Source organism: Sceloporus undulatus, chromosome 4 (genome assembly GCF_019175285.1).
Source record: "Sceloporus undulatus isolate JIND9_A2432 ecotype Alabama chromosome 4, SceUnd_v1.1, whole genome shotgun sequence".
Taxonomy (NCBI): Eukaryota; Metazoa; Chordata; class Lepidosauria; order Squamata; family Phrynosomatidae; genus Sceloporus; species Sceloporus undulatus.
The window spans coordinates 39,579,109-39,606,670 of NC_056525.1; the positions used below are offsets into that span (position 1 = coordinate 39,579,109).

General features: G+C 39.9%; 1 protein-coding gene across 2 annotated transcripts in view; it reads right to left on the reverse strand.

Moving 5' to 3' along the window:
• The window catches only part of RALY (RALY heterogeneous nuclear ribonucleoprotein), a 330,954-nt gene that overhangs the window by 33,155 nt on the left and 270,237 nt on the right, over window positions 1-27,562 (reverse strand). Inside the window, exons 3-4 of one of the 2 annotated variants that reach the window (XM_042466213.1) lie at window positions 23,054-23,314; window positions 10,536-10,608 (exon numbers count right to left, since the gene is read on the reverse strand). In XM_042466213.1, the coding sequence (XP_042322147.1) occupies window positions 10,536-10,608; window positions 23,054-23,309 (329 nt within the window). In that variant the 5' untranslated portion in view covers window positions 23,310-23,314. Of the gene's footprint in view, window positions 1-10,535; window positions 10,609-23,053; window positions 23,318-27,562 lie in introns of both variants that reach the window. The other variant, XM_042466212.1, reaches the window with a different exon arrangement.

A 27,562-nucleotide genomic window follows, 5' to 3' on the forward strand; every position in this document is an offset into this window, starting at 1 on the left:
TGCAGCAGTTCACTGTTGGTAAGGGCAAGATGACAAACCCCTTCTCTCCTCTCCCTTCCCACTGAGTTGAGTGCAAACTGTGTTTGAACTCAGGTTGCAGTAACTGAAATAAGCTGAGGACAAAGGCAGAAAAAGGGAGGAGGAGAGAGAAACTGGGACATTTTAAAAGTAACTGAAAAAGTGGGAAGACAGAGGAATAATCAGGACTGTCTCAATTAAATTGGGGCTGTTGGAGAGTATGCTGTTATCATAGAATCATAGAATAATAGAGTTGGAAGAGACCGCACGGGCCATCCAGTCCAACCCCTTGCCATGCAGAAAATCCAAATCAAAGCATCCCCAACAGATGGCCATCCAGCCTCTGTTTAAAGACCTCCAAGGAAGGAGACTCCACTACATTCCAAGGGAGTGTGTTCCACTGTCGAACAACCCTTACTGTCAGGAAGTTCTTGCTAATGTTGAGATGGAATCTCTTTTGCTATAGCTTGCATCCATTGCTCCAGGTCATAGTCTCTGGAGCAGCAGAAAACAAGCTTGCTCCCTCCTCAATATGACATCCCTTCAAATATTTAAACAGTGCTATCATATCACCTCTTAACCTTCTCTCCTCCAGGATAAACATACTCAGCTCCCTTAGTCGTTCCTCATAGGGCATGGTTTCCAGACCCTTCACCATTTTAGTTGCTTTCCTTTGGACATGCTCCAGTTTCTCCACATCCTTTTTAAATTGTGGCACCCAGAACTGGACACAATATTCTAGGTGGGGCCTGACCAAAGCAGAATAGAGTGGCACTATTACTTCCCTTGATCTAGACACTATACTTTTATTGATGCAGCCTAAAATTGCATTGGCCTTTTTAGCTGCCGCGTCGCTACAATCTGAAAGCATTTTGTGGGATCGCAGTCAAAGATGGGATAAGGACGAGGGAGTGATCCCATCCCTGTCGTGTGAGTGAGAAATAGAATGCCAAAGTGTGTTTGTGTAAACTGAAGGAAGCTTATTATTTATTTTATTATTATTATTATTATTATTAACCTCTATTTATGAAGCGCTGTAATTTACACAGCCTGTACATACAATCTTTTATTAGCGATTCCCTGAAAGATTGTATGTACAGCGCTGTGTAAATTTACGCCGCTTCATAAATAAAGGTTAATAATAATAATAATAATAATAATAATGAGCTTCCTTCAGTTTACACAAACACACTTTTGCATTCTATTTCTCACTCACACACGGGAGATTACCAAACAGGGACGGGATCACTCCCTCGTCCTTATCCCATCTTTGACTGCGACCCCACAAAATGCTTTCAGATTGTGCTTTCATGCTTTCATGCGTATGTATTTGTGAGGATACAGAGTGAGAATTGAGGCAATGGTGTGTGTCTGAGTGACAGAAACAGAGACTGAGATGGAGATGAACAGATTAAGAGAATGAATGAGAAAGTGAATGGAAGGATGAGGGTGAAAGTGGCCACAGATCATATGTATGAATGAGAAAGAGAAATGAATAGAAAGAATGGATAGATGGTGAATGAATGTAGGGTAGATAAAGCATGGATGGAAAGAGAGGAGGGGAAGAAAGAAAGAAAGTAAAAGAGGTGAGAGAAGATACACCTCCCAATGGCTTTCTAAACCATCCTAAACATACTTTCTCTCAAACTCCACATTCTTAGGTCCAAAACATACTGCAGAGATAATACAGTTTCAGACCGCTTTAACTGCCCTGGCTCAGTGCTAGGGAATTTTGGGAACTGAAGTTGTGTGAAATGTTTTGCCTTCTCTGACAGAGAGCTCTGGTGCTACAATAAACTACAATTCCCAGGATTCCCTAGCACTCAGCCAGGACAGTTAAAGAGGTCTCAAACTGGAATATTTCTGCAGTGTGTTTTGGTCCTTAAATGCATTTTCAATTTTCTTTAAGCTAAGAATGTTTTGGTACATTTTGTGAAAGTTTCTGGTTAACTTTAGTTCTAATTTCTGTGTTAGTGCAAGAGAAGCAGAGCAGAGTTAGTTTATAATATAATTCACAAAGCTCAAATTCCTTAAGCTTTCTTAACTTTAACATGATGTAGTTAACATGAGAAATCCATTGGTACAGGTTCACCCAATAAAACACTTTATTTATCCAGTTTTATTGTTTCAGCTTGGCCAGAGGTAAATGCTATAACCTGATCAGTTCACCTGAGACTGAAGACACTTCATTTGGCTACATATGAAATGGCCAGTTGCATATATTTGATTAGTGTCAGACCTGCTTTTATAAGCGCCTTCAGCACAGATCATATAACCCAGAAAATGGCCTAATATTAAAGTGCTGAGTGAGGGAAACTTTTCCATATTGCTCCCCAAAGTATGTTGCTAGATTCAATTTGGCACTTGCCGCTGCTGACCAACTGTGACAGACGTCTAATGTGGTTAGTGAAGTTATAACAGTTAGTCTATTAATCAATCCATTTAATAGATGTAAAGTCTTTCAGTGAACTAAAAGGGGCACTTTTAGCAGCAGAATTTAAGCCAAATAATGATTAGAAGTGCTTTCAAAAATTACAGGTGGAAGTAAGCATCTTAGAAGAAGCATCCCCATTTAGAAGAGGCATTCTTCTTTTACCTCACAGGCAGGAAAGCAGGAACAGATAGGAAGGAAAACTCCCTTACAACAGTGATTCTCCATCTTTTGTCCTTGAGATGTATTTGGTCCTCAGTTCCCAAAATCCAAGATGACCGGTCAAGCTGTGTTTTTTGGAACTGAAGTCTAAAACACCTGGAAGACCAAAAGTTGAGAACTGGTATTTCTGAAGATAGTGCATGCTGCAATGTACTGTACATGGGTGTCATCTACAAAGGGAAAAAGAAGCTGCTTTCTTCAAAATGATAGTGGTTAAAATGGATTTGCATTAGCCATCTTTAACTACAATGGACTGAATTCACCTATTCTTGCTCTCTCCCATCTTTTATATGTATTAATGCATATGATTTCTGATTCTGGGGAAAAGGTGGGTATGCCTTGCATAACAAATCCCTATGAAATTCATGGAGTCACCATACGTTGATAGGCAATTTGAAGGAACATAAACTAATAAATAAAGTTAATAATCATCATGATATAGTGTGAAAAGGATCCTGATTAAATTTGTTTACTGCTTGTTGTCCTGAGATTTCATGATATAGAGTGGAATATATAATTTTTAAATAATAATAATAACAACAATCTGTTCTATATCAAAGTTCTCAAGGCTGTTTACAAATAGCATTAAAATAATCAAAAAATTTAGAATGATAAAATAATTTAAATCATACCAAATAACAATAAGGTAAAAACAGATTTAAAAGATTTAAACATTTTTAGAACTATGCACAACCATAATAGTAGCAGAAAACCTCCCAGACCTGGAACAACTACTAGGAAAGATCAAGGAAGAAAGTGCAAAGACAGGCCTACTGTTGAACATAAAGGAAACAAAAATAATGACAATGGAGACTCTAGACAAATTCAACCTAGATAATGAAATAGAAGTAGAAAAAGAGTTCTTATACCTGGGATCAAACATTGATAGAAATGAGGAGTGCAGTAAGGAAATTAGATTAAGAATGGGGAAGGTGTCTATGAAAGAACAAGAAAAGATTCTAAAGTGCAAAGATATACAGTCACCCCTTCATTTTCATGGGAGATGCATTCCACCCACCCCCATGAAAATGGAAATCCACTGATATTCAAGCCCTATAGGCTTGAATAGTGGTGTGCTCCCATTTTAAATCCCTTTGTTTGCTCCTCGTGAGTAAGCAAGGCATGTAGATTCAATGTCCGTGTAAATAGAGGGACGACTGTACAATTTAACACAAAAGTTGGAATTGTACAAGCCATTGTTTTCCCCATTACCAGGTCTGGATGTGAGACAATTAAGAAAAAAGATAGGGGGAAAAAATCAATTCATTTGAGATGTGGTGTTGGAGAAGAATGCTGAGGATCCGATGGACAGCCAAAAAGACAAACAAATGGATCCTAGATCAGATCAAGCCAGAAATCTCTCTGGAAGCCAAGTTGACAAAACTAAAGCTGTTGTACTTTGGACACATCATGAGAGGGCATGACTCAATGGAAAAAACAATACTGCTAGGAAAGATGGAGGGAAGCAGAAAGAGAGGAAGGTTGCATGCTAGATGGATGGACTCTATTAAGGAGGTCATGGGTATGAGTTTGCAGGAACAAAGGAGATTATTGCACCCAGGAATCCTGGCAGAAGAGATGTGGGATCTAAAAGATGAAAATACCTGTTATTGCATTTACTTATGTCTGGGCTGTAGGCAGCCTATATCCACTCGGGCAGCCCATCTGCAACCTGGACACCTTCCACGTTTTTTTCAAGAACGAGAAAATCTTGTTCTTGAAAAAGCCGTGGGAGAGATCCGGGTTGCAGATGGGTTTCCCTCGTGGATACAGGCTGCCTACATCCTGGACACTAGTAAATGAGATAACATCCATTTTCATCTTTTAGATCCTGCATCTTTCCTACCTGGATTCCTAGGTGCGATAATCTCCTAAAGAGAACCGTGGAGGATGGGGACTCTTGGAAGTATCTCATCCATACGGTTGCCAATGAATTAATGAGGCCCAAAGGCTTTGATGAACAGCCAAATTCTAATTTGGTACGTAAATGACATGAACACTGGCACCAGTTGGATCTCCAGGGGGGAATGCATTACACAATTGAGGTGCCACAGTTGAGAAGGCCCTCTGCCTTGTCCCAAAACAATGTATTGATCTCACTGGTGGGATATGGAATAGAGCCCCTCAGACCTTAATCTTCAAGCAGGTACATATGTGGAGAGGCATAACTCAAGTATTGAGATCAAGCCATCTAGGACTTTAAATGTCCACAAATGTCCAAAAACAAGCAGCTTGAATTCAGACATAGTGGCAGTCAGTACAATTCTTTTAAGACTGGCTTGATATGCTGTCTGTGTGGTATTCCAGTCAGCAGTAGAGCTGCTGCATTTTGCACTAGCTGCAATTTTGAAGTCATCTTCAAGGGCAGGGCCACATAGAATGCATTGTAGTAGTCTAACTGGGAAGCTACCAGTGCACGGACTGCTATGGCTAGATTATCTCTGCCCAGGAAAGACTGTAGCTGGTGCACCAGTTGGAGCTGTTTCAAAGCACTCTGAGCCACAAAGTCCCCCTGGGCCTCCAATGACAAAGTCAGCTCCGAGAGAATTCCCGAGCTATGCATATGCTCCTTTAGGGAAATGCAACTCCATCCAGGACAGGAAGCTTTCCCAATTCCTGGACCTGAGAACCACCAGTCTACAGAGCTGGCATTTTATCAAGATTCAGCTTTAGTTTATGACCCTTAGAAATAAGATAAATAAGAGGAATACACATAGCCATATTTGTCCCTTACCACAAGAATATAATGCCATTAAATTCTGTCAGTGGGTTATCAAGGCTATGGAAGGCCTTATTTTCACACCTTAGTCTATTCTTCTAAATGCCTCAATTTTGCCATCTCATTTATTATTAGAGAAGATTACCCTGTTATTTTATCCCTTAATAACACAAGTGATACATCAGAGTGTTTGATGTGCCTAGAGTTGCTTGAAGGAAGCATAACCAAGATGAAGCCAAGACAACAGCTTGGACAGAGAAGAAAGCACAAGGGTAATAAAAGCAAGAGAGACATGACTTCCCTTTAATCTTCAGATGGACTTTCATAAAGTTTCAGGAGCTAGGCTAAAGGGACTACTAAGATTTACTTGAAGTAATGATACGATGAAAGAGGCAGAGTGGAAGAAATTATTGACAAGAGTGTTGTTATGTTGCAACAGTGGGCACAGGATGAAAACCATATATATTTTCCATCTGAGTTTCATTGACTGAAATAGTTATGATGCCGAGAAGACAAATTATTCAAACCCCTGCCCCATAACTATAATTATGCAAATGTCATTTGGGCAAAGTCTAGATCTTCTTACCCTCAGTAATTTTCACAGCAAACAGCATGATCTTATCTGCAAACGGCCTGATTCTTAGTTTTTTGTGGGTTTTTTGGGCTATGTGGCCATGTTCTAGCCTGAAAAACCTACAAAAAACTATGGATGCCGGCCATGAAAGCCTTCAAATGCCTGATTCTTGTTCATAGGCCAATTAGAATTGACTCAATCAAACAAAAGGGGGTCTACTCTATTAGGGACTGACAATAAAATTCATGCCAATATTTCTCCACCATTCTTATCTATAATGAAAACAGAGTTTGCAAAGATGGGCCAGCTGAGGAAGGCCTCCACTATTTGTTTAACTCCTTGTTGATGAACTTTTTAGGGTTCCAAGGCATCCCATTTTGCATGACATATTCTGTATTTGGAAACCGAAAGTCCTGTTTTGTTTGTGGACATTACAAGACTCTCTCAATCCTATTTTTTTAAAATTTAGTGTCGATGGGAATGCTAGGAGACAGCCACAATAACATTAGATCAGGGGTAGGCAATCTTTTTTAGCCGGGGGTCGGGTTGCTGTCCCTCAGACAACTGGGGGGCTGAAGCCAAAAAATAAATAATTAAATAATCTAAAAAAAAAAATTTAAATAAATAAATAAACCGGGACAAATGTAGGACAAGATTTTCAAATGGTGGACACTTTTTTTAAAAAAAGTGGAGGACACGCAAAAAACTTTGCTGATTGTTTAAAAAATGTTAATATAAATGCATATTTCTGAGGCGTCTATAGACAATTGCCCCCCCTTGCCCCTGCGTGTGAGAGGCCAAAGGCCCCGGCGGCAATCGGTGGCAGGCCCGGGCTGGGGCCGGTGCCAAGGCCTCGCCGGGCCACATCCGGCCCGTAGGCTGCATTTGATATGCAGGAAAATTGCCTCAGATTACATGACCATTTGTTATAAGTGGAGCTGGCATCCACTCTTCCTGATCACAGCTTTCCAGGCCCAGGGAACTGAGATTAGTGGAACCTGAGGCAGGCAAGAGCTCCAATGAGAACTGAGATCTTGTGGGATTTTGCCTCATGAACCTTGAGGTAGGCCTCCTATAGTTTTGTCTCTGTCCTGTATTCGTATCTTGAAAACTTGGCAACCCTGTAATAATTGCAAAATGGAGAGTACATAGCCACACTGGAACTGATTGTCTTCTCTCTACTATGTGGCTGTGCATCTTTGTCAATATTATCATACCACTACTAGTTTCCATATTTCCCTAGTATCCCACATTTCACAGATGAAAACTGGGATACATCTGGCCAAGCAACATCAGAGTGTAGTCAAGATGGCAAAAGTTATTAAGGAGACACACAAGCTAGGAGAGGTTTCAGAAGTATGCTTTTGCTTGCGTCTGTAGAGAAGAGCAGGATTCTTCTGCGTCTTCTTAGTTAACTGAGTGCAAACTATTTTTGTATTTTGAATTCTGCCTGCATCAATTGAAGTAAGCTGAAGACAAAGGGGGAGGTAAGAGAGAAACTGGAAAATTTTCAAAGCAGCTGAAAAAATAGGATGACAGTTGAGTTACTGGGGCAGTGCCTGGCAGTTTGGGACAGTTGGAGAGTATCTTATGGAGCTAGGTCAGGAGTAACATGACCAGGTGCTACCAGTTCCCCAAATCATTTCTGTCACTTCATAGTGTTTGCTTACTACAAGCACTCATTTGCATCTGCTCTCAGATCCAATTAAAGGTGAATAAAAAAAGAAATTTCTCTGCAAAAATATACCAGAGCCACAGTGCAGTGAGACAAGCTGAAAATAATTTGCCACTTCCAAAAGAAGTGTGTGTGTGTGTGTGTGTGTGTACTTTCCTCAGACTCTCCCTGGGGATATTTAATGACTTTTTGAATATTTTAATATTATTACTCAAATGTAGCACATTTAGTGTCAGTGTTTCACTTTCCACAGGATTTGATAATTGACATGAAATGACACTAGTATCTGACATACAAAAGCAGTTGGCACATGACAGTATTTGATATTCCAATTTTTAGTAAATGTTATCTTGTTATAAATTCAGAAATTTATTTAAGTAATCAAGAATCAACCTTTTGACAAGAAAACAAACAAACAATAAACCCCAACAAGCGACTACATTCTCCATGCACTACATTTTTCCTTAGGCATTCTTTAATCTTGTCTTCACAAAGACCTGCTCTCCATCCAACATCACTGCTGTACTATTCCCCTCTGTCTGATCATTATCTTGATCTCCCTCTACACCTCACACAGTTCACCTCCTGCTCCTTCCTGACCTCTTCAAGTCCTCTGATTCAGTGGCCTTCTCTGAAGCATGGTTCTCTCTTCTCCCCTCTGCTGCTTCCATCTGGTCTGTAGACTTTGTAGTTGCCACTTTCTGTTCAGCCCTTTATGTGTTTACCAGCTCTTTATATGTCTTCCCCACTCTCCTAATGTACTATTTGGCTTACTTGTTTACATTCAATACTTTCACTTGTGCTCTTGTGCAGCTGAATGCCCCTGGAGAGAATAAGGAATTGGCTGACTTAATCTACTATAAAGCTACTCTCCTCTTTCTCACCTGAATCAGCATAAACTAAACTAAGCTATATCTCTGCTTCACATCAAGGCCTGATTCCCACTACCTTTTAAACCAGATCCCAAATTGGTTTGAACTGGTTCAAATGACCCTGGTTCCCACTTGAACTGAATCACTGAAGTGATTTGGAGGGGGGGGCATGCTCTTGACCCATTTAACCCATGTTTTTTTTTATGCTGATTTTTTTGTCTTTTTGGATAAAATCGATTCAGTGCAAGTGTGAACCAGATGCAGATCGGAATTGATTTAAATTTTCCCTTCGACCAGCTTGAGTGGGTCCACTTTGAATCAATTCATTCGTGAATGTGAACCACAAGTGGGGTTTTTTACAGGGAAAAAATGTGATTGGGGCAAATGTAGGGTGAACCATGCTCCGCTGTCGAATCAATCCATCAATTCGGATAACAAACTGATTTATTTGTAAATGGGAATGAGGCCCAACTCTAGGAAGTTCACCTCCTCTTCCTTGTCCCATTGACTCATTCTCTTCACTTCCAATTCATGATGTTTCCTCCTAATCCAGTGCAAAATTTGAAAACACCCGCCATGATCTTTCCTTTCCTTCCTCTTCCTTTTTTTTCTGCTTGTTTACTGTATGCCCTTTTGGTACTTACATCACCATTTAGGATGACTAAAAGCAATTAATACAACCATATAATACAACAATTCAATGCAATGCAATACAATATTCAAACATCAACCAAACAGTGATAATGGCTGCCTAAGAAGAATTAACACATAAGATAGCAGGATCACTAATCAAAGTCAGACCTTTAAACTAGCAGTGCATCAGAAAATTAATAGCTCTTTGCTTGAAATGGGGAGGGAAGAGAGCTGAGCCATACTGAGCTATAGAAAGCTGGGGGAGGGGAAAGGAGGGAGGACAGGGACTACCCAACTGTTTAGTCAGATTTGTTAAATTCCATTTTGAATGCTCTAGGTTGATAAGCCTTAAGATATTTGCTTAGGCCAAGTGTGGGCATCATTCAATCCTCAGATATTGTTGGACTGCAATCCCCACCACTCATTATTGGCTATGGTGGCTAGAGCTTCTGGAAATATTATAGTGACAATATATTTACTAAGGCAAATGGGATTTTTAAAATATGTAATGAAGCTAAGCTTCTTTTTAAAGATCAGGTCTATACCAGTTGCCTTGCCTGATGTCTATCCATCCTATTGCTTCCTTGTTGGGGAGGAAAACTCTCTACAAACTCAGTTGTTTACTTGGAAAAAACTTTAAGGGCCTTGGTCTCTCTTCTTATGCTCCTTTATCCTTAACTTTGGCTTGCACACTAGACATCAATCCAAAGTGAGAGAATCATGTTCTATAAAGCAGTAGACATGCTCAACTTATGGTAAACTGACTATAACACTTTCTTTTTTCTTTTTTGAAAGGTAAGAGTATTTAATTCTTGAGTGGATCTGTTTTACTTTTAAAAACAGAAACACACTCATCAAATAAATCTAACAACACTTATTATCTGAATATACAAACATATTTAAATGGGAGTTCATATAACTTCATTCAAATGCTCAAAAATGCATGTAGAGGAGAGTGAGTCCATGTCTGCTAGCAATTCTCCTTCCATACCTTACAGCCATATCCCCAGTCAGTTGAGTGTTTAGCACCAATATGAAGCAGCTTTACACATGTACAGATGTATACATTGTTCATGTGAATGGAAAATCCTGAGTTACCACTGATCAGTGATTCTAAAGTTCCAAGTTAGATTCTAAAATTGTTAACACAATTTAGAGTTGTCTGTAGCTTTTGCAAATCTGATGAAAATCACTTAAAGGTATACAGCAGATCTGAAGTATGTTCTGGTTACTCTTGAAAAATGTATAGACTATGATGATAAACAAAATACAGACTGTGATGAGTAAAGGAAATACAGATTTAATAGAACAATCTTTTTAAAAAAGGTAAAACCACCTTTTTGATAGAGTAATTCACTTTATAAAATGGTAGTCTCAATAATGCAACCTACCTGTACAAGGCAGATGCAGTTCTCTTCAGTCCTTTGGGTCTGTTTGGCTTTGGTTCTCCAGCCATATTTATATCTGCAATAAATAACAAACTGGGATAAATGTTGTGCCATCCTTCTTTTTCCTCTACTATAGAAGAATAAGATAACATTAAATCTTTGTCCTGAACACTGGTTTTGTTTTTTGAAAAGCCATTTCAGCATCAGTATTGGCTCGGTACATACACTTATTGGCCCGGTACATACCTTCTTGAAGTTCCAGGCTGACGGCGGTGGCTGTTCTGCCGGAGGGAAGCTGCAGCTGCCAAACTGTGTGGCTTCCTGCCGGCGGAAAAAGAACCTGCAAAAAGCGGGTTCTTTTATGCCATGGTGGCGGTGTAACAAGTATGCTACTGGTGCACTGGTTATGTAAGTGCTGCACGGCGCTTATGTAACAATGGCAGCGCCCATGTATACAGGGTGCCGCCATTGTTACGTCACCATGATGTATTAGGGTTAGAGAGCGTGTACATGGTGTACGCTCCCTAACCCTAATGCTAGCGCCAGTACACCGCTTGTTGGCAGTTTGTACTGTGCCTTAAAGAAATCAGCATAAACAAAGGAACAGTGTTGTGCTAATGATGTTTAAGGTGGGGAAAAAAGGAAGGAGAATTAGCATCTGTATGCCTGGAGTGGAGAAATGTGAGAAATCACAGGGCTTTTTTCATCGTCTAAGTGGGTGTCTGGTGGATCTCTTGTCATGGAAGCAGTGAAACCACTCTTGGTTTTACATCTGCTCCAGTTTGTATGGGAGCTGTCCTAGTGCTGACCATGGTTCCTGACAGAAGTTCAGCAGCAGGAAACATCTGATGCAACCAAGAACAGCTGCCAGTGGAATGGCCATAAAACAGAAACTGAATTCTTTGACCACAGAGTGTCAGGATTCTGGCAGATTCTCGTCATATGATTGTTGTTGTTGTTATGTTATAGTGGCATACAGTTTATAAAGTAGAATTTAAAGATATAGCTGTAAGTCCGTACAATCCATATGTAGAGAGATCTTGTAAAGATGTTGGCCATATGAGTTTTCATAGACTTCTGTCTACTTCCTCAGATGCACTGAAGTCTATGAAAGCTCATGCTGCCAACTTCTTTATTTCAGTTAGTTTCACAGGTGCTACAAGATCTTTCTATGCACAGTTTATAAAGTATATTTAGATTTGTTTTAAATAATGTCATGTGGGGCTGGCCTATAACAGAAGCTTGGCATAATAGTTTGAATGTTGGACTACAACAGGGTGGGGACTCAGCTATGAAACCCACTCAGTGATCTTGGACAAGTCATATGCTCTGAGCCTTAGGGACAGCAATGGCAAACCTTCTCTGAACAAATCTTGGCAAGAATATGCCATGATAGAGATTATGGCTTTAGGATCCTGCCCCTGCTTCTAAGGAAGATTGAAAGATTGTCAATGTTACATCTACACCACTAGATGAAAAGGAAATCATGGCTTGTTACAAACACTGAATTACAGTGTCTCATCTTCATTCACTCTTATGCAAAGTAGCAAAGAGAGAAGAAATAAGCAAACCTGAGAATTATGTGATAGATATCTGTAGGGTGATTTATGTGTCCTAAGACTTCAGCCTTTACTAAGGAAACAAAAATATTGAATATCAAAAATGTCAAAGCCAAGCCTGTTGGTATCTAGGTTTAAATTAGCAGAATAGCAGAAATGTGCTCTTTCTACTTATGCTTTCCCAAGAACTGAGACTGACTCTCTAAAAACAACAATAAACATGTAGTTTGTAGTTTAAAACAAAAGTTTACTACGGTAATGACTAATCTATATTTACATAGAATATATGCCATCTGTCAGGGATGCTTTGATTGTGTTTTCCTGCATGGCAGGGGATTGGACTGGATGGCCCTTGTGGTCTCTTCCAACTCTATGATTCTATGAGAAGCTATATCCTAATCTAGCTAGTGAATAGTTCAGGTAAAAGAAATATTTATCTCACCATCTTTCCAAGAAAAGTTGAGAGAGCAGGAAGATGGAAACAAAACAGCTCGGTTGAAAAGATTTTGAGAGAATGCCAGTTAGTCCCAAAGGGGGAGTGACCTAAGTCACATGGTTAGTTTGAATGAGAGCGAGAGAGCGTGCGAGAGGGGAACGATTGCATGCAGGAATTCCCTATCTATCTAAGAAGGGGGAAAGAGAATGCAAAACTCTTCCAGCAATATCACATAAAACAAGGCATGAGGATAACATACACTCTTACAGCTTGCCTCCATTTGACTGTAAAACAAATGCCAAACATATCTAAGGTTGATCCAAACTCTTGCTGCCTTCCTCCATTCAGTCCATGCTAAGGGCTGTGCTGGGTGCAGAAGTATGTCTGAAATCATCTGATGTGATCTCACAGACACTTTTCAATTCCAAAGACTGGGGAGAATGAAATGTTTTGATCTGCCAAGAAAATCTTAACCTTAACCCTCAGTACTAAAGAGGTGTGTGAAACGTGAGTTTAGAGCAGTATGACCGATTTTCTTTGCCTGACATTGTTTTACAGAAGGAAAGCAGAAGGAAATGTGGTATATCCTTCCACATTGCTTTTTTTTTTTTGTAGTTGGGGGAAAACCACTCCATATCCATATATCTGGCAAAACATTTTTCCAGTTTCTTCCTATTCCAACACTACTTGGCAACATGATGGATGGGATGTTATCAGAACACAGTTAACAGATATAAAAACTAAGTCATTTGTTTTGCTCCTTAAGAACAAAGCAAAATGCAGAATTCACATAAGGGCAACACCTTTATTAGAGCTAACTACAATTCCAAAACAGGACGAGAGCTCTAGAATTTTCCTGAATATTTTATCAGGCTAGGCGATAAAATAAAATAAAATAAAATAAAAATTAGAAGAATAGGGAAGGGGTAGAAACACAAACATCCAACAATTTGGCTAAATGTTTTAAGCCAAAAATTAAACTCAGTCCTAAAATGTAAACTTTAGGCTTGCTGAGTTACAGGCAGGTGTGTAGGTTTAACATGACATCTTGCAAGGCTTGCTAAGTTGAAGACCAAAAGGTGGGGCCTGTCTCTGGAAATGGGTTGGTAGAAGGTGAGACATCCTCTTCTTGACAGAGCTTCTTTCTTTCAAATAAAAGTGAACTGCCAAATTAAACAGCACAAAGAAAAATTGTGTCCTATAGATGTGCTCAAAAGAGAACTTTGTGTCTTTAAGTGGTCAGCACTGATGCAGTGATTTAGAAGGGATTTAAAAACCTTCCTATTCCATGCTGCATTCCCCGATTAAAGTCCTAATAGGCCTCCCTTCCTCTTCATGGGCAAGAAGATTGGCTAACGGGGTTTTTATTCTGTTTTTTATTATATTTATGTTTAATTTTTGATGTAGATTTTGTGTATTGTACTGTTTTTATCGTGTTGTTAACCGCCCTGATCTTTGGAAGGGCGGTATAAAAATAAAAATTTAATTTAAAAAAAAATTAATTAATTAATTAAAGTAGTCCATACATCACAAAACTCCTGGAGACACACCACAAAAACAATAAAAATAATAACAATAGCAGCTTCATTTATATACTGCTTCATACTGAACTAAGCAGTCTCTAACCGGTTTACAACTGTAAGCTAATTGACCCCAACAAGCTGGGTACTCATTTTAGCAACCTCGGAAAGATGCAAGGCTGAGTTGGGCTTGAGCCCTGGCTACTACTGAGTTTGCAACCTTATGGTTTTGAGGGAGTGGCTTGTTAGGGTGTGGAAAGACATGCTGTGTCCACCATGACCACCTACAGAGTTGAACCACGTCGACAGGACGCCAGGGAGAAGGAATCTGAAGAGATGTCTGCAAAGGTATTCACGCCAAGAAGGAAAATAATCCTTTACCACTGCAAACAGCCTTAAGCTCCCAGCTTGAAAAATAACGACAAGAGCACTTCAAGCCTTCACTCTACACAAGGGCTTTAATAAATAAGTTACTTTAATAAATAAGTTACTTTGCCAACCAAACAACCATAACAACAACACAGAGAGGCAGTTACTCTAACCCCAACTGTCATAACTGACACACTCTTTCAGAAGGACCAACTGTCTCCCTCTCCCTCAGTGACAGCTGAGAACGATAATTGACAGTTGCATCAACATTCCAATGATGCACTGTTTCAAAGCTGACACATATAACTGCCACTAGGGCTGTAAATAACTTCCACAACAGCTCCCCCTAGTGGCCACATCCATGTCATTTTATCAGTCCATCAGAGGAAGAGGCACTACTTGTTTCCCTTGCAACTACCTGCATACCACATGCTTGCTCCAGAGACTGTGGGGACCCTTTATAACAGATCTGGAGTTGTGCAGGAGAGTGCAAGTCCTAAGGCAAGATGCTGGATGTTATCCAATCAGTAATTTCACCTCAAATACAATGGGATATTGGAAGCATTCAGTTTCCAGTAATATCCAAGTCTGGAGAAACTGAGTGCTCATATACCTATGCACAAATCAGATGCATGTGGCATCATACATAGTATTTCAGTCTAATTTTAGCTACACATAAGAAGATCCAGAGAGTAAGATGCATTTTGAACAATGCCATTCACACCTTTCAGAAAAAGAAATTGCTACTAAGTAAATTATAATATCCTCTAAAGAAAAAGAAAAAAAGAAGGCAAGTTTTGATTTCAGGCTGTTGTCCAGGGTGGGAAAAGGTTCTGAGCCACTCCACACAGGCTTGTCTAGCACTCCTGCTGCTGTCAATATCACTACCACCTACAGGGAGATCAAAAATGCCAATTTCTGATTGAAAATCCTATCTTCAACAACGATTCTCAGTTTGTGCCTGGTGACAAGAGCTTCTCAGCAGGTGACATTTCAAAGCATTGCACAAAAAGGTTACAGCAAGAAATAGTTCATTTTAGGCAAACAAGGTACTGAGGCAGATGCTGATGCTATTCTGGGTGCCTATCTTGAGCCCTTTTAGATATTGACAAGGGACGCTGGAGTCTGAAAGTTTAGTGATCCCAATACCAGTTAAATGCATAGAAAAGCATTGCTGTCTTAGGGGCTGTGCAGACAGTGCAGACCCTAAGGGCTGCTTGCACCCATCCCTTTTGCAGCCAGACTGGGACCATGGCAGGGCCCAAAAAGGAGCTGCAAAAACTGGCTCCTTTCTGGACCCTGCAAAGGGAGCGATAGCTATTGTGCCATGGCTTTATGGCACTCCTTCAGTGCTGCATCATGTGGCTTAGGTGCCGGAGAAACACCATGATGCTGGGCGCAATGTGGTGCAGCACATTTTGTCACACCAACCTGGGGGCAGAGCCAGGTCATGTGTTGTGTAGACTCTATGCCACGATTCTGCCCCCAATCCCAAGGATGCTGGTGTGCACAGCCCCTTACTTATGATTAAAATGTATGGGTCAAAAAACACACTGGCTGGCATCCTGTTAATGATATATGTACGTGTAAGTCATGCTATGCATGCAGGGTGATGCATGTCAGAATTCTCCATCTAGCTGGTGCATTTTTTAGCAGCATTGGCATTGTGAAGATGGTGAAGGAGGGCTGCAGAAACAGACTTTGGGTGTTGAGTTGCAGTAGTATATCTACAATAAGCAATGCAATAAAGCATTGAGCTGGGAAAGAATGGGATTCTACCATAGCTGTGCCTGCCTACAACAAGCAAGGTAAATACCAGCTTTCTCCAGCATCCCTTCCTGGCCTCCATGAACACACAGAGAAAAGAGGAAAGCAAGATTAGCCTGTCTCACCAGCCCTCCCCCCCAGGATTTAAATCAACAGCAACATAGCTCTATGACTGTGGTCACCAAAATGGAAATTGTTACAAAACTGGAAGCTGATGAAAAAAAGCCATCCTGGATGGATGTTGGAAGAAGAGGTTCCTAGAAGGTATGACACATTTTTATTTACCAATGCAACCCTTATTTGCCCTAGTTATTTCATGTCATGTGAACACAGTTTTGGATAAAAGATTTGCTGAACTATGTCGAAGTGTTATTTTCTTTTGCCATGTTGGAAGCTATCCCTATTCTTTCTATGTTATTTGTACCTCTGGTACCAAATTCTCTGTTAAAGAAATAATGTTCAGGAACACATCTATCTGTTTCATTTGGATGGCTTCCTGCAGTCTTGAATGAGTACTGCAATATGGGAAGAGGCTTTGTGAACATGTCCTTTCCCTTTCTGATGAGACACCAATTCATGCCAGCATCATTAACTGTGCTGAGACTTATTGTTTTTTCCTTGTGGATTGTTCTCAGTTGATTGACTGAATGATCAATTGCTTTAAATTATTCATAGCTTCCCTATAATGACAGTTCTTTGGGTGGTTTACCATGCACAAATAATCACACTGCACTTAAAAAAATACAAAAAGATGCAATAAGAGCATCAGATTAAAACACAACAATATCCCAAAGTCATTAAAAACAGACAGCAAAGGGATAAAAATACATAACTGGATCAAATCAATCAGGCAATATGAATTCTTTAAAAAAGAGAGAGAGAGATTCTGCATGGGAGACATAGCTGTAACCCTTCTTCTGATCCAAATCCTTAAAACTCACCCTAAAAGCCAGGCATCCAAATGAATTTTGTGGGCGTGGCTGCCTGGCTTTTAATGTGGTTTAAGAATAATTGTGATTTTGGCAATGGTGCCATGATCATGAATAAGAATACCAAAAATTCTGCAGTTGCAAGTCTAGCTCACAACATCATAGATACTGAACAGGATTCTAGCCAATGTTTTAAACATGGTTTAAAAAACACGAGACAAGGAAAAGGTATTTCCTGGTACTAGACGATATTGTAATCTCCTGATAGGCCTGTTTTCAGAGGGCATCTGTATTCTAAGGGGAACCACCAAAAAGGCTTTTTTGATTTTGTAGCCACCCATCATCTATCATAGTGGTGACATACAGGTGCCTCAGGTGAGGAAGTGATCCTTTGGATATTCCAAACCATGAAGAGCTCTAAAGATCAGATCCAAAACTTTAAATTATATCTAGAAATGGACTGGGAGCTGAAGTACTGGCATAATACATTCATAATGTCCAGTTCCAGCTGAGGCAGTTTAACTCAGGCAGTTTTTTCAAGTTACAAAAAGCTCTTTTATCGGTCACTTGACATCAGGGCAAGGACTGTGGATTTGTAGCCCACATGGAGCAATTGTTGTGGCTCGATGGGAGTTTTATTACAGCTCTGTGCACATTATGCCTGACTCAGTGCGCCCTTGATCTCAGCTAGGAGACAGAGGCAGGATTGATTTGACATCTCTGGAAACATCCTAATCAGATGCTAGGTGACAAATGTGGATAGATATAAGCATCATGTCCTGCCTGAATGATTGCCGGAGGCATTTGACTGGCCATCATTGAATGTGTAATGCTGAGCCAGTTGACCCTTGGCCTCTGGCAAATATTTTATAATCATTGTGCAGAGTTTACCTACAATTAGACCTTTCCTTCCTGTAACAAGCTTCCAAAAGTTTCAGAGCTGGAATGCATTTTCCAAATGCTTGGTAATATTAGCATACTCTACCCCCTCTATGTGGGTATGGGATTTCATAATTAATATCTAGTGTTGCGACATATTTTTGGAGAGGTCAAGATGACCTATGGAAACTAGGTAAGGGGTCGCTCTGACCTAAGGACATAGTACTACAATAAACATTGAATGAATTTGCTGCTTGGTCCACCCCCCCCCCCCCAACTCTTTGCATTTCCTCTCACAATGGAGACTAAATGAGTCCCAATGGAAATCTGTTAAAGACCTTACTGTCCAATTCATCTCAGGCTGTGTTCCTGTTTACCCTGCTTGTCTGGCTATCCCTGATTCAATCAATATTTTCTCATTCTGGAATTAAAGGTCTAGCTTACTTGCAGGAGTGTCTTCTTCCGTACAATCCACCCCGCACACTCAGGTCCTCTGGGAGCAACTTACTACAGCGAAAAAAGACCAGGCTTGCTGCAGTTACCCAGAGGACCTTCTCATTGGCTGTTGCTAAACTTTGGAATGACTTGCTGGAGGAGATCCATCATATTACAACTCTTGATGCCTTCAAGAAGGCTATTAAGACGGATCTCTTCCGGCGGGCATTCCCAGATTGATAGACAGACTCTCCTATTGTCCCATAACTGTGGTTGCTTTACTCATCCCACAATGCTTCATTTTAATGAGGGTTATTTTAGATTGATTTTAGTAAATTGATTATATTTTATGATGTTTTCTATTTTAATTGGGGGTTAGGGAATTATGCTTAATTAATGTCATTGTGATTTTATTATTGTTACCGGCCTCGATCCTTCAGGGAGAGGTGGACTATAAACAACAACAACAACAACAACAATTTTTATTCTGGAATTAAAGCCATCAGCCATTCTGGATCTCTTTTGTCAATTCCAGTGGGAAACCATCAAAGCCTTTGTTGCACCATTTGGTATCATCCCTTGAGGGTATGAAAGGTGGTGAACAGCAGATTTAAAACAATACAATTTAAAAACAGAACAACATTAAAATGTATAAACATAAAATAAAAAAACCCAATTAAAACCATTTAAAAAGTTGAAACAGTTATGAATCAAAAACAGAATATGTTAAAAATACAGACCTTAAAATTTAAATAGCACAACATTCCCGGCCCTTTGTTTGCAAAGGCCTGCCGGCACAAGGATGTCTCTATCTGCTGCTAGGAGGACTGCAGAGATGCAGCCATCCTGGTCTCCCTAGGGAGAGAGTTACAAAGCTTGGGAGTAGCCATTGAGAAGGTCCTCTCTCTTGTTCTCACCAAACAAGCCTGAGAGGGTGATGGGACAGAAAGAAGGGCCTCTTAGGATGATCTCAGTACTCTAGAGGGCTCGTACAGGGAGATATAGTCCTTCAAATAGCTTGGACCCAAGCCATATAGGGCTTTATAGGTCAAAATCACATGATGGGATTTGAATTTGAGATCTTGAGCATGCAAAGCATGTGATCTCCTATTGCGTGATGGCCTCCCTTGAAATGTCTTGTGCTTTCCTAGCTGTGTGGTACTGGAGACTGGAGATGTTAGAATATTAATTAATCTGACTGAGCTCTAATGGGTTTTTGTAGATGAGTGTGCTTATGTGAGTACTGGTGGTGAATGTGATATGAATGAGAGGATCCTGCTCACTTGTCAAAAAGTATTAAGGACTTTATGCAAAATATATTTCCTCCCATGGGAGTCTACCTTTTGTCTACTCACTTTTTGCTGGCAGGCAAAGACCTTTTTATTTGGGCCTTTAAGTTAGGATGGCAGAATAATGTGTTATGGTTTTATCTTATATGTTGGCTGGCATCCTGTATTGCAATTACAGATTTGTATCTAGAGTTACACATTGTAACTTCTCCATATTCAGTTATAGTACATATTCCTGATAGTGGCACTATTGCCACAATCATAAATGCTTCCTGAATCCTGTCTTAAACTCCAGGAGCCTTTGAGTGATGGCAGTCCATTCTGCTGGTGATTGGAACACAGCAGGATGATGTTTCCAAGCCCCTCACACCAGCAAGCAAGGTTGTGACAATCAGAAGCAGAACCAGTGTTGCAACTCCTTGTCGCACCACAGCTCATTGGTAAGAAGGGGCTGGAAATGTCATTCTGCTGCATCCTGACTGCCAGCAGAACAGACCACCATCACTCAGAGTGGGTGCTAACTTGTAAGGTAGGTTTAGGGGTGGGTGCATTCAGGCCAGGAGACAACAATTAGTTACACATTCAGTGTAGGATCTTGGCTGTTGCTTTAATATGTATTTAAGTGTTGTCATTTAGTGCTTTAACAGAACAGGGTTGTGTGTATGTGTATAATTGTTTCAGATAGGTTTAGTATAGTGTTGTTTTTAACTTAAGGTGTGCCACATTGGATCCTGAATTTAAAAAAAGGCAGTATATTAAAAAACAACAACAAACAAATAAATACTATATAATTCCTGATCAGAACTTGGAAATATAAATCTATGGACTTCAGCTCCTAGGATCCCCTGGGACTCTGGGACTTGTAATACAAAAAGTAACATTTCCAAGCTCTGCTCTTAATATATTAAAACAAAGGCTAAATAAGGGTTGAGTTATGTAGAATCTAGGTCTGATATATTTCAATCAAAACAGTGTTTACAAGAAATAACAATATCCAACAGGAAATGTTTTTCACAGCCAGCTTACTTACATGTTATGTTTTCAGTAGAACTAATCAGGTTTATCCCTGAGGAAATTCTGCAGTTTCTCTATGGTGTTCTCCCATTATACTTCTAGTAGCTCATGATTAAAAACCCTTACTGTGCTGTGTGATCATTCATGGTGCTTTAGCAGATTGGCTGCATTTTGTAATATGTGAACATTTGGGGGCTATGGCCACATATCATTGTACCAAAGCACTGAGAATAAGCCTTTTGTGTTTTTCATAGTGCTTGCCACATTAGGTGCCTAATTTGATTTGGGACCTTTTCGTGATGCTGTAGTGCACATTACAGCAAATATCATCATCACTTCCATAGCTTTGTGTTCAGCAGCTGGTGGCCTCACTGTGGAAAATAAAATGCAAAGCAACACCCACACAGCTGGTTTTCAAACATCTGCTTTTCCTTCAGGAAAGTCTCAAATGGATGTAAAGCAAATGGTTCCTATCAGGCAGACAGGAGTGCAAAGAATTACAGCAGAAGAAAATGGGGATAGATGACCCACCATGAATATAACTAGACCCACTTCACCACTGTCCATCAGCTGCCTCTAATCCAGGGCCACATAACTGGCAGAGCCATCATGGTGTAAAGCTTTGAGAGTTGGACTGGAAACCCAGTGGGTGATCTTGGGTGAATCATACTCTCTCAGCCAAAGAAAAAGACAATAATAAGCGCCTCTGTAGAACTCTTACCATAAAAAGATAAAAGCAAAAATGATAGGTTCACTTTAGGATTGCTATAGGTCACAAATGACTTGAAAGTACATGAGAACCAGTGTGGTGTAGTGGTTTGGGTGTTTAATTAGGACTCTGGAAGATTAGGGTTCAAACCCCTACTTGGCCATGGAAGCCCATTGGGTTGACCTTGAGCAAGGCACATTCAGCCTCAGAAGAAGGCAATGGCAAACCCCCTCTGAACAAAATTTGCCTGTGATAGGGTCACCACACAAGTCTGAAAGAAAATCACACAAGAAACATCACTGGCTAGTTAATAAATAAAAATATTAGTTGATTCATCAGTGAAGCTGCACTATATTATGACTACTAGCTTATAGATTGTTTTGATTCCTACTGGAAATCCCAACTGAAGTGGACCCTTGGTTGTTAAATGGTGAGTCTACCCTTACACAAATCCCACTGATTTTCAGTGGACTCCTGGTATCTGGTGGGGTTTGGTTCTGGGACCACCCATGGATGCTCAAGTCCCATTAAATACAATGATATAGTAAAATAGTGTCCTTTATATAAAATGGCAAAATCAAGGTTTGCTTTTTGGAATGAATATATATATATATATATATATATATATATATATATATTCAAACAGTGGATGCTTGAATCCTTGCATAAAAAATCTGCAGATACAGAGGGCCGACTGCAATTGGTCTATTCTAGTAAGCACTGCCAATAGGGATCAGGCTATCTTTTTAGTGATTCATTTTAAAGCCCTTATATATTTGGTTTTTAAAAATAATTCTTTAAGAAAAGGTGTGAATTGTAACTTTTGTTTAATTTATTTTAATATTGATCTATATTAAATTTCATATTATTTGTCCTTGATTTTTTTCGGTATACTTCTCTCCTTCAGCTGAAGTTTGATAATATGGAAATATATTCATATGGGACTCACCAGTTAATTAATCAATTAAAAGGAAGCAAATCAATTCTTTAATCAGCTGATAGCTCTGATTTAAACTGTGGTTACATCCACACACAGAACTGTACTTCTCTTGATTGCAAATTCTCCCATGTTTTTAAAAACCAACAACCTGTAAAGCATTGTTCATTTTAAATCACTGTAGCAATTCATGTTACTTCTTGGAGAGGTTCCCCTTGTTCCTGCATCATCAATTTCACACTTTAAATTGTTCTGGTTCTCTTGTAGTGTGTATAGATAGGGACATGAATAATTCTGCATGATGATTCTGTAGATATGCCATTATGGATGCTGTGTGACCCTTCAAGATGTCTGGATGTGTGTGATACCAGCCTAAACTGATACAATCCTCCTTATTTAGAATAAAAATCTTTTCTTGATTTCATGTTTATATGCCTGCTTTTTTTAAAACGAGTTTTAGCCTTTTGAAGCTGTAAACAATCCAGTCCAATGAACCTACTCAGAAGTAGGTCCTATTTACTATCTTTTTTCAATGCTCCTTTTTGCTCACTCTTGCTATATAGCAATATTCATGGAGAAATGCTTGATCAATTTTTTTTAATAGAGACCTAGGTAGCTGGAAAGCCTTATACAAGGTTGCATGCAGGGATGTTAGTGAAAGATATGAGGCAGGCTTACCTAATGTTTGCCCAGCGAGTATTCTTCCATTCTCCCCCAGGACAGCAGCCCGCGCATGCCTCTCATTTGAGTACTGTACAAATGCATAGCCCTTATGAACGGAGCAGCCCACCACCCTGCCGTATTTAGAGAAGATGGTCTCCACATCTGACTTCTTGACCACTGCGGTGTTGAGGTTCCCAATGAAGACTCTGGAATTGATGGACTTGGGGTCATTCTTGTTTGTGATGTTACTCGTCTGCACTTTCAATGACATCTTGACACCTGAATAAGCAAGATAGGAAGGATCAGGGAGGTCTACACATGCTATGGAAAAAAAGTCCTTATTTTTGGGGTGGTGGTGCAGAGATGGAAGCAATGGTGAGTACATGGAATCTTAGCAAAGATAACTCATCAGCAATCTAAAGAAAACTAAGTGGATTTGGTATTAGTGAAAATAAAGGCGATTTGGTAAATTCAATTTGTCAGATATTACTAAATCTAAAATAAATCTTTACAGAACCACAGGAATAACAGTTTTGTGACACCTTAGAAACATAGAACCCTATGAAGTTGGAATGACCACAAGGGCCATGTACCCAATCCCCTGCTGTGCAGGAATGCAGAACTAAACTCCCTCCAAAGATGGCCACCTGATCTCTATTTAAAAACCTTCAGAGAAGAAGTGTCCACCCATCACTCAAGGCAATCTATTCTGGCGTTGAACCTTATAGAAATGTGACCAGGGCTGCTATCAAAGAGTTTAGCTTCACTGCTGATTTAAGTATATATCAAATGCTTTAATTTTTGGAAACTTACAAATTGTCTGGACACAGATATCAAACAAAAGGTTGGCCAAAGGGCAATAAATCAGATGTACAGTTCAGTTCTCCTTTTTTCTGTGCATACTAAAAAAGGCAACAGAAACTGCAAACAAAATGTACAAGCTAGACTTTTGCATTCAGCCCTTTTACCAAGCTCCTTCCTACACTTATTCTGCTTTTGCCCCTAGGTCACAGGTGAGCAAAATTAAAACAGACAATTGTGTGTTCAATATCATTTCATCACCCTTTCCCCAGTGTGTTTTAGGCCAGGGTGCCAGGGTGGTGGTGGTGGTGGTGGTGGACTTTTTCAAAACTGCAAGTTACCATCTAGTTACTTCTGGTGTTGAAGAAAGGCCTTCTGCAGGTCAGAAATGAGGTAAGATGTCCTATGACATATGAGGGGTGGCGGTGGAGGGCATGGTAGAAAGGATGTAGCCACCCATGGTCCCAGGAGGCAAATGAAACCTTTGGACTTCAGGAATTTGTAAATTAATTCTGTCCAGTAAAATTGAGTCCTAAACCATAAAGGTTTAATGGAGTTCATTGCTGATATTGTTGATGCCTAGTAGCTGTTTGGCACATTTAGTCTGGCTTCTCAGCAAAAGCCTGTCTGATGTGGGAGACCCAATCAAGAGTAGGTCTACCAGAAAAATGAATCTTGCCTCACAGGAACATACAATCCCACCATCATGGAAAGGTAGTGCCAAGCTGAAGCATTTATAATCCTTGCTCTATTTTTGGAAACCCCAATAAATGTCACGGAACTTTCACCTTCCCCAGTTCCCATCTAGGAGAGCTCCCACTTTGAAGATTAGAATAAAGAAGCAGACAACAGCAATGGAAGAGATTCAGTTAACTTCTCTTTTCTTTATCAAAGAAAACACAACAGCTAAAGGCTGTTTCCTGGGGAGGTGAAGAAGTGGGTGTTAACACCTCTGTGCCTTTCAATATGCCTCACCAAATCAGTTCTCCCTGCCTCCCTTCTGGAGCCTGTGGACCTAGGGTCAAAGCCTCTGCAGTTCTCTCTCTCCCATACAAACATCCCTTGTATGATCATGTTCATACTGATTGACAGTATGTCTTCATATTGTTCTTTTCACACAGTTCAAATCTTTTCCAAGCAATTACAGCAGTCACATGGATAGCTCTGGGATCTTGCTCTCCGAGATTCTTTTGACTGCCACTTTGATTGTGCATAGTCATAGTGAGAAGAAATGAACACTGCTTTCAACATGCAGAGCAGAGTTGGCCTTGGAATTCCATTGGGCACGTCAAATTCACCTTTCTCACTGCTCTTGTGCCTTATGAATCATTCATGCTCTCAGATCAATCTGAATAGATTTGTACTCTGCATACACAATCCAAACAGATCATGGGAGTCAGACATTAGCTTCCGTTTTCACTCCCACAATGTAATGTCAACACAACAGACTGTCAGTGAGCTCAGCTCCCAGATGGTAGTTTTAAACATCAGATTGAGGAAGCTATTCATCTTTATCAGATATGCCACCTTTCTGCTGATCTTTGGTAGAATGCTTCCTTAAAGCACAGCACTGCATGGAGCATGCTTATGCATGGGTATGAGGAAGTGCAGACGACACTTATGTTCTAACAAGATAGGAATATGTAAAAAATTTTCTGCTATATTCCAATGGAAACCTTGGTTTTGCTTCTTCAGAGTAAGGCTGCAATTTGTGGAACTTATTTCCAAGTAAGTGTGCAGAAAATCACATTGCACAATGGCCTTAAAAGCAACAACAACATGGTGGCTTTGCTATGATTTATTCCTTTGTTCCTTCCTTTCAATTCTTTTTGGAATAGACATGATTGCAGCAACATCCCATGGGCCATATTAACCAGAGTATGTGGACCATAAATTGGGAAAATAGAAAAGTTACTGGCTGGAAGATACTAGGAACTGTTATCTTAAAAATAATTTTCCATACTCTGCATACATGGCATATAGTATAGCATGACTAACAGACCTCAAGGAAATTGAGGCTTCTGCTTTGATAGCTATGAATTGCCCCAAATGATAAACTTCTTCTGCATTTTTCCATTTTCACGTCTTTGGAACTACTTAAAGGCAGACTACAGAGGCTATGCAGCCAGCCAATCAGCCATCTTGTATTTATAGTTACTACTTCAGATCACAATATGAAAAAACAAACAAGAATATCTGATTTATTTATCATACACCTGTGAATATTGAAATTTTACTGCACCTGTTCCCTTTTCCCAAAGTAATGACAATATTCACTGATGAAAAATGTAAATGACTGCTACTCTGCCTCAGTGCTTCTTATGCTATTCCACAATATGCCAAGGACTGTTACCATATTATGCACATTATCTATAAAGTGAATCCTTGTTGTCTACTGGGGTTTGGTTCCAGGACCCCCTGTCGATACCAAAATCTTTGGATCCTCAAGTCCCATAAATACAATGGCATAATAAAACAGTGTCCCTTATATAAAATAGCAAAAGCAAGGTTTGCTATTTAGAATTTATATATTTTTTAAAAATAATTTCAAGCCATGGATGATTGAATCCATGGATAAAGAATCTGTGATTAAGGAGGTCCATCTGCAATTGTTTCTTAGGGGCTCTTCAGACTGGCTATTAAGGCTGGCTGGGGGGCAGAGTCGGGACATTGTGTACACATGATGCACATCCTGACTCTGCCACAGGGCACCATGAAGCTGCGTGCCACTCCACATGGCATGCGGCATCATAGCGCTCCTCCTGCACTGTGTCCTCACGATGCAGCGCTGAAGAAGTGCTGTATAGCCACGGCATTGTGGCTATCGTGCCCTTTCCAGGGTGCAAAAAGGAGCCATTTTTGTGGTTCCTTTTTGCTCTCTGGAAAGGCTGGATTGGGACCATGATGTGCGGTTGCTGTGGCCCTTATCTGGCTAGGAAAGGGGTGGCATTGCACAGTCCCTTAGAGACTGTCTGTACAACCCCTTACTTTCCTAGAAGCTCCCCAGGAACTGATAGCTGATCCATGGAACACCACTTTGAGTAGTCACTATAGAAAAGTATCTTATAAATTTATCATACTAGGGAGATCCCGAAGAAAAACAGGATTTAAAAGAGATTTAGATTTAAAGGAAACTTGCAAATGTGGGAAGTTTATCACACAAAATGACCCCCAAAGTGAAATAACGTGAAGTTAAACCAAATGTAAAGCAGAGAAAACCAGCAGCTTTTTACTTTCAGGAAGTTCCAAAAGTAAAAAGCTGCCTGTATTCTCTGCTCTACATTCAGTTTAAGTTCACGTTATTTCATTTTAACAGTGATGTCGTCTGATAAACTTGGGGTATTTGTGGGTTTTTTAAAAAAAGAATCATATCTTGTTTAAATCCTGTTTTTCTTCAGGATCTCCCTAGTGTGATAAACTTCTTATGTTGAATGAGAGCATTCTTCCAGTTAGCACAATATTGTCAACTCTGATTGGCAGAGATTCTGCAAGGTTTCAGGCAGGATTCTTTTCTAGTCTGACCTGAAGAGCCTTAGTATTGCCAGGCTGTTTCCCATCCATGTGCTAACTAAGCCTGACCCTATTTAAATTCCAAAATTAGGTAAGATGGCAGGCATTCAGAGTGATGTGGTGGAGAGAACTTTTAAAGAACATTGAAAGAAAATTAGGGAGGGGACTAAATGCCCATTCTTACAGTGGTCATTTGAATAAGATGGTTGTCCA